The 7,500-nt window shown below is 47.1% G+C and overlaps 1 protein-coding gene across 1 annotated transcript in view; it reads right to left on the reverse strand.

Annotated features, from left to right (window-relative positions):
* Positions 1-4,268, reverse strand: part of LOC122133177 — an 11,290-nt gene extending 7,022 nt beyond the window's left edge. The window contains exons 1-2 of the mRNA XM_042708760.1: positions 4,000-4,268; positions 1,663-1,776 (exon numbers count right to left, since the gene is read on the reverse strand). Of these exons, the coding sequence (XP_042564694.1) occupies positions 1,663-1,776; positions 4,000-4,053 (168 nt within the window). The 5' untranslated portion in view covers positions 4,054-4,268. The remainder of the gene's footprint in view (positions 1-1,662; positions 1,777-3,999) is intronic.
* Between the last annotated feature and the right edge of the window lie 3,232 nt (positions 4,269-7,500).

The raw sequence follows: 7,500 nt of genomic DNA on the forward strand, positions 1-7,500 counted from the left end.
CCATGTGAATAAAGCAAGTCTCACCTGAACCAGGAGGACAGTAGCCTAACCTATCCTTATGACCAACATCCCAGTAGCCTAACCTATCCTTATGACTTCAACATCCCTGTAGCCTAACCCATCCTTATGACTTCAACATCCCTGTAGCCTAACCCATCCTTATGACTTCAACATCCCTGTAGCCTAACCCATCCTTATGACTTCAACATCCCTGTAGCCTAACCCATCCTTATGACTTCAACATCTCTGTAGCCTAACCCATCCTTATGACTTCAACACCCCTGTAGCCTAACCCATCCTTATGACTTCAACATCTCTGTAGCCTAACCCATCCTTATGACTTCAACATCCCTGTAGCCTAACCCATCCTTATGACTTCAACATCTCTGTAGCCTAACCCATCCTTATGACTTCAGGCTACTGTGATTTACACATACATAATCCAGTGACCCATCCATTGAATATTACTCCCCCCCTTCCCTGTCTCTTTCTTGTTATCTCTCTCTCTCTCTCTCTCTCTCTCTCTCTTTCTTGTTATCTCTCTCTCTCTCTCTCTCTCTCTCTCTGATTCTGTTTCTGTTGACCTCAACACTGCACCCAGTCTATGCTGGAAGGAAATAGTGCCCTCCCCTCTCTCTTTCTCTCTCTTTCTCACTTTCTCCCTCTCTCTCTCTCTCTCTCTCTCTCTCTCTCTCTCTCTCTCTCTCTCTCTCCATCGCTGTTATCTTATCCTCCCCACTGTACCTAGTCTATACTGGATGACAGTGCGGCGGCAGTGAGGGAGGGATTAATGTGAGTGGACACAAATCCTCCTCCTCTGGGATTATGTGGCCAATCTCCCCCTGTTGAACTGGGCCTCCCAGTGCCAGCTCAGACCAATTAGACGGTACAGCCTGAACTGGGCCTCCCTGCACGCTAGACACCACGCCACACACACACACACACACACACACACACACACACACACACACACACACACACACACACGTGAACATGAACGTGCGGAAGGTCACGTGACAAGTAGGAGGACACAAACCATGACAAGGCACATATTGTATAGAGCTGATACTGCATAGACATTCTGTCATTCTATCATTATGATTGGGCTATATAGTATACATGGATAGTATGACTTAGAATGCAGGAAACTGCACTCATCCCGGTGGAAGAATCCACACTTTCTATCATATGTAGAACCGTATCTTTACTTTACTTTCTTTTCTCAAAACAGTCCTGTCAATCATAGGAAATAGTAAAGATTCTGTACGAATAGCAGCATATGAGAGTAGGCTTCCTGAGAGTTTTTGCACTTCCAGTAAACTAAGTTAAATTATACTATATATATGGTATACATTTAAGGATTGTGTGTATGTGTGAGAGGGTGTGTTTGTCTACATGTGAATGTGAATGTGAATGTGTGTGTATGTGTTTATGTGTGTGACCGTGTAAGTGCGTATTTGTGTATGCATGTTTCGGTATGCGAGTGCATGTGTGTGTGCATGTGTGTGTGTGTGTGTGTGTGTGTTTGTGTGTGTGTGTGTGTGTGTGTGTGTGTATGTGAGTGCGTGTATGTGTATGTGTGTGTGTGTGTGTGTGTGTGTGTGTGTGTGTGTGTGTGTGTGTGTGTGTGTGTGTGTGTGTGTGTGTGTGTGTACCACTGACCTCCTCCGCGCGACTCCCTCTTCGGCTGGAAGACACTGAGTGTATCTGCCAGGGGATTGGCTGAGCCAGCATATAGGGCAGGGGGGCCGGCTGCCTCCCCCACCTAAGACCCACCTGGAACACACACAGTGGAAACAGCGGTTAGCCTAGTGGGCATTGGATGCTCTGTGTGTGTGTGTGTGTGTGTGTGTGTGTGTGTGTGTGTGTGTGTGTGTGTGTGTGTGTGTGTGTGTGTGTGTGTGTGTGTACCACTGACCTCCTCCGCGCGACTGGGCATTGGATGCTCTGTGTGTGTGTGTGTGTGTGTGTGTGTGTGTGTGTGTGTGTGTGTGTGTGTGTGTGTGTGTGTGTGAGATAGTGAGAGAGAACATTTGTGTGAGCAGATTGAGTAAATGTCTTGCAGTGAATGTGTGCTTGTGAGTGTGTTTGTGAGTGTGTGTGTGTGTGTGTGTGCGTGTATGTGTGTGTGTATGTTTGCAAATGAGGACATTTGGATATTAGAAAGAAAGTGTGGTGACAGAGTGTGCAAAGGAAAAATGTAAAATTTGTGTGAGCAGATTGAGTAAATGTCTTGCAGTGAATGTGAGTTTGTGAGTGTGTGTGTGTGTGTGTGTGTGTGTGCGCGCATGTATCTCTGTGTGTGTGTGTGTGCTGTGGAATTTCACCCACGTTTCTAGCCACCGGCGCTGTTCACTCTTGCATACAAAGATGTGATTAGCTAGAATCCATCTTGTCCTGCCTAAATCAACTCATATTCTTTGGGGAACGCATTTCCCAACCGCAACCACCCACAGAAGCCCCTCAGTAGATTGCAATAAACGTCCTTCGTAATAAAGCTCAAAGTCTATCACTGCCAGACTGTCATTACTGTCATTTGTGAAAGCCGCCTTGAAATCCTGGGTATTTTCCAGCTTGCCCTCATCACGGAGAGGCAGGCAGAGGAACAGCAGTTAATATGAATCTCTGACATGACTTTACCTTATTACCTTTCAACAAAGAAACACAATAAGCAGACTGATTTTCCTCAGTGCCAGCTTTGCTGTTGTTGGTGTTCGCAAAGGTTTTTGCCTTTTAGCTTGTTAGCTTGCTAGTTTTTCAGTCTCTAAACTGTAGCTATGTCTACTACCACGCACTTTACGAAGTACACTGCACTCCGCTGATGGCCGTGTTTTGTATGTAAATGTACATCTTTTGGCGTTTTCTCGCTTAGATTTTTTTAAGTTACCGAAAAATAGACACTGTTCTATCAGATAACACAGTTATTGTAACCAGCAATAATGGTTGAAGTTATTTGCGAGGCGTCAGTCAGCCAACTTTCCAAACTGAAAAGCTACCGAAAGGGCTCCTCGTCCTCCGCTACGTAGCCAAGATGGCGCCCGTTTAGGGCGAGTAGTGTCCATCGTTTTACACTGCATTTTTTTACCGTTTGCAGTGCGCCATCCGGGTACTTTCAGTGCCCTGAATTCTGCTGGTTCTGTCAGTGTGAACGCCCTAAGCACTGAAAGTCAGTGTTTGAAGTGCACAAGTGCGCGGTAGTAGACATGACCTGTGACTAAAATTCAGTAATAACTGGTGGACTGATATCACCCCTGGAGATCAGATGAGTCAGGGGACAGAGGTTAAAACCTGACAGCGTGCTAACCTGCTAGCATGCTAACTCGTGTCGCCTGGCAATGTAGTTAGTGATGTGCTGTGAAAAACTTTTCTCACATAGTTGCAGTGTGGTCCATCCTCGACCAGAGAACTACATTGTGCATAGCATAGTGGCTAGTGGTAATGACAGGTGTGCATATCTGTCCTTCACATGACCATATGCTATCTGAATGAATTTGTATTTTGGTTTACAAACTTACAATATTTTCTACCAAAATGAGTTGCCTATAATGACACATCTCAAATACTCAGCCTACTCCTGCTGTGATAGAGTAAGTAGGTATTCAGTACACATAGCTTGACAGTGTAGACCAAGACCCCATAGATCTCTATGGAGTCACAGGATTATGAACACAAGACTATGGAACACGATTCATCAATTTACCTTTCATCATATACAAAAGACAGAGAAAACCTTTTCCCAAAATATATTGCCGTAGAAACTATGTAGTGCTGATTGTATTATTGTACCATACCCTTTACTCTAACTGTAACTCATCTTCATCAGGACAAAGTGACCTGAACACGTCTAGATTGGTTGAGCATTATTTAGACCGGTTCTAAGTGTCTTAATGTCTCGGTTCCCTCTGGACCGGTTTTAAGTGTCTAAATGTCTCAATTCCCTCTGGACCGGTTCTAAGTGGCTAAATGTCTCGGTTCCGTCTGGCTCAAATGGTTCCTTACCTGTTCCACCACCTGCACCATCATATACATGGCTGTTAGCATGGTCACAAGCATCTTGGCCTCCTGGATGTAGTTCTTTTTCTCCGTTTGTGATGGGGCGAGTGGGAGAGTCTCTCCTGATAGAATCCCGCGCGGTGAATAAAATGGCCGATCGACACCTGATGTTGCTCAGCTTGCTGAAGGAATCAGAGCACTAAAGATGCCCGTGCTGCAAGGAGACACACACCCACTCATACACACACACTCACACACACTCACACACACACACACTTTTCCTCTCACGCACACAACCTGCAGTAGTGCAGGTAGCCTAAGTCTAGTAAAGAGCTTTGTGGTACAGAAATAGGCAGCTTGTAATCTGTTCCCTCTGTGCACACAAACGTTGAAACGTTTATCCCCACAGTCATACATTGGAACCAGGATGGAGCCAACCTGGTCTGCACAATATACAGTCTCCCCCTACCCTGCCCAACCCACCCTACTCTCTCTCTCCCTCTCCATGGTCTTCAAACCCACTTTTCTGCATGGATAGTCAGCACTGACCTTGAAACCGATGCCCCAGCGTGAACAGCGACAGAGCCAAAATGGAGAATCGACTCACCTTGAAGGGGGCGTTTGGGTTGTGTTACGTGAATTTGGGTCACACACACACAGAGGGCGGCAAATTGATCTGTGGATTTGTGTCCACATTTAGAGCGGTCGAAAGAAGAGACCGGGGAGGCCTTCCACACTAACGTCATTCTGAGAACACACCGGGGGGGTGGGGGGAGGGATTGGCTGCAACACACAAGAGGACTCGTCATTCTGAGAACACACCGAGGGGGAGGAAATTGGCTGCAACACACAAGAGGACTCACCACCTGGCACACCTGCCAAAGAACAGATAGGTGTAAGGAGATGGGTGTCAGGAGCCCTGTGATCCTTGATTGTGAACATCACTATTCAGACTCATTCATTTTGTGTGGGTATTACTATTTGTTTGTGTGTGGGTTTTTATGTCTTTGTGTGTGTGTGCGCGTGTTGTGTGTGTGTGTGTGTGTGTGTGTGTGTGTGTGCGCGTGTTGTGTGTGTGTGTGTGTGTGTGTGTGTGTGTGTGTGTGTGTGTGTGTGTGTGTGTGTGTGTGTGTGTGTGAATCTAGCACATTGGCTTCACTGCTGCCTTCTCTACATCTCTGCATCCTCCCTGTGTGTCACTGAGCCTGTCTTTGTTGAGCATCAGCAGCAGACGTCATGCTGTCTAACACCACAATGAGACTAATAGGATTGAACAGATAGCTGCTGTGGAGATCCTGGCTCAATATATGCCTGGCATGATTGGCATGTGTGTGACTGTGTGTGTGTGTGTGTGTGTGTGTGTGTGTGTGTGTGTGTGTTTGCGTATGTGTGTGTGTGTGTGTATGTTTGTGTGTGTGTTTGCGTATGTGTGTGTGTGTGTTTGCCTGTGTGTGTGTATGTGTGTGTGTGTATTTGTCTACATATTCTCAGAGTCAGAAAATTGTAAACGAATACGAATATCAGACAAACTTAAACAGGACGGGATGGGATGTCCTTGACTATGGCAGGCCACCATGACACAACAGCGGCATTGACACAGGTGGTGCCATCTCACAGAGCTGGTGCCAGCTCACAGGTGGTGCCAGGGCCTTTGGGGTGGCATACCTGCATTTACACAGGTGGTGCCATCTCACAGGTGGCGCCAGGGCATTTGGGGTGGCATACCTGCATTGACACAGGTGGTGCCATCTCACAGGTGGTGCCAGGGCATTTGGGGTGGCATACCTGCATTGACACAGGTGGTGCCATCTCACAGGTGGTGCCAGGGCATTTGGGGTGGCATACCTGCATTGACACAGGTGGTGCCATCTCACAGGTGGTGCCAGGGCATTTGGGGTGGCATACCTGCATTGACACAGGTGGTGCCATCTCACAGGTGGTGCCAGGGCATTTGGGGTGGCATACCTGCATTGACACAGGTGGTGCCATCTCACAGGTGGTGCCAGGGCATTTGGGGTGGCATACCTGCATTGACACAGGTGGTGCCATCTCACAGGTGGTGCCAGGGCATTTGGGGTGGCATACCTGCATTGACACAGGTGGTGCCATCTCACAGGTGGTGCCAGGGCATTTGGGGTGGCATACCTGCATTGACACAGGTGGTGCCATCTCACAGGTGGTGCCAGGGCATTTGGGGTGGCATACCTGCATTGACACAGGTGGTGCCATCTCACAGGTGGTGCCAGGGCATTTGGGGTGGCATACCTGCATTGACACAGGTGGTGCCATCTCACAGGTGGTGCCAGGGCCTTTGGGGTGGCATACCTGAGATGTGTGCAGAGCAGACACGTAATGGTGGAGCAGTCTGAGGTATGCCATCGTCACAGCTCATTTACAGGAAGTGTGTGTGTGTGTGTGTGTGTGTGTGTGTGTGTGTGTGTGTGTGTGTGTGTGTGTGTGTGTGTGTGTGTGTGTGTTTTAGGTGTATAGAGAGCATAGAATGTTCAGAATGGGATTGGGAGAGATACATATCAATCATAGATGACAAGCCAGAGAGATGGAGACACTGAGACGGAGAGAGTGTGTGTGTGTGTGTGTGTGTGTGTGTGTGTGTGTGTGTGTGTGTGTGTGTGTGTGTGTGTGTGTCTGTGTGTTTTTTCTATTGATGCTTTGGGGAAAAAAACTACTTGCAATTCTTGTATATAAAACTACTGCGTTTAAAACTGAAGTGGAGAAAGAGAGAGGGACAAAGAAGGAGAGAGAAACAGAGACAGGAGGAGAAGAAGAGGTAATGAGTTGAAGAGAGCTGAGGAAGGAGGGAAGAGAAGAAGAAAGAAAGAAAAAGAGAGAGAAAGAGATACAGAGAAACAGAAAGAAAGAAAGAGAAAGAGAGAGAGGGACACACATCTCTTTGCCCACTCGTTACCTCAGGCTGATGCCACAGTGATGAAAGGAGGCCAGGTGTCCTCTAAGTGTGTGTGTGTGTGTGTGTGTGCGTGTGTGTGTGTAATCTCATACTACCATCACTCGCATATAGCACTGACACAGCAAGCTGTTTTGTTATGTTTTGGGCAAATATGGTGCCTTATATGGTTTCAACATGTAGATGCGTATTCCTTGCAGTATGGACTGTATATGGATATGATTAGTAAGGATACAGTGTTTCAAGCTTTCAAGCTCAAAGTCAAGCTCAAGTCTCCACTCTCATTATGTTTTAATCTTCACTGGCATGTTATGAATGTTGGTGTTCTAAGGTGTTTGTGTGCACGTGCAGGCATGCATATCTGTCTGTGTGTGTGTGTGTGTGTGTGTGTGTGTGTGTGTGTGTGTGTGTGTGTGTGTGTGTGCGTGTGCGTGTGTTGTGCACCTGTGCTTACGTGTTCTCTGTGACACCGCATACGTAGAGAAACAGAGGGGGAGGGCCAGTTTCCTCGAAAGTGCATTTTATCAGTCAAAGATCCCCCTTAAAACACACAGCACCACACGCAGCATTGTATTCTCACTAGT

The sequence above is a fragment of the Clupea harengus genome, chromosome 9, assembly GCF_900700415.2.
Source record: "Clupea harengus chromosome 9, Ch_v2.0.2, whole genome shotgun sequence".
In the NCBI taxonomy this organism is placed as follows: Eukaryota; Metazoa; Chordata; class Actinopteri; order Clupeiformes; family Clupeidae; genus Clupea; species Clupea harengus.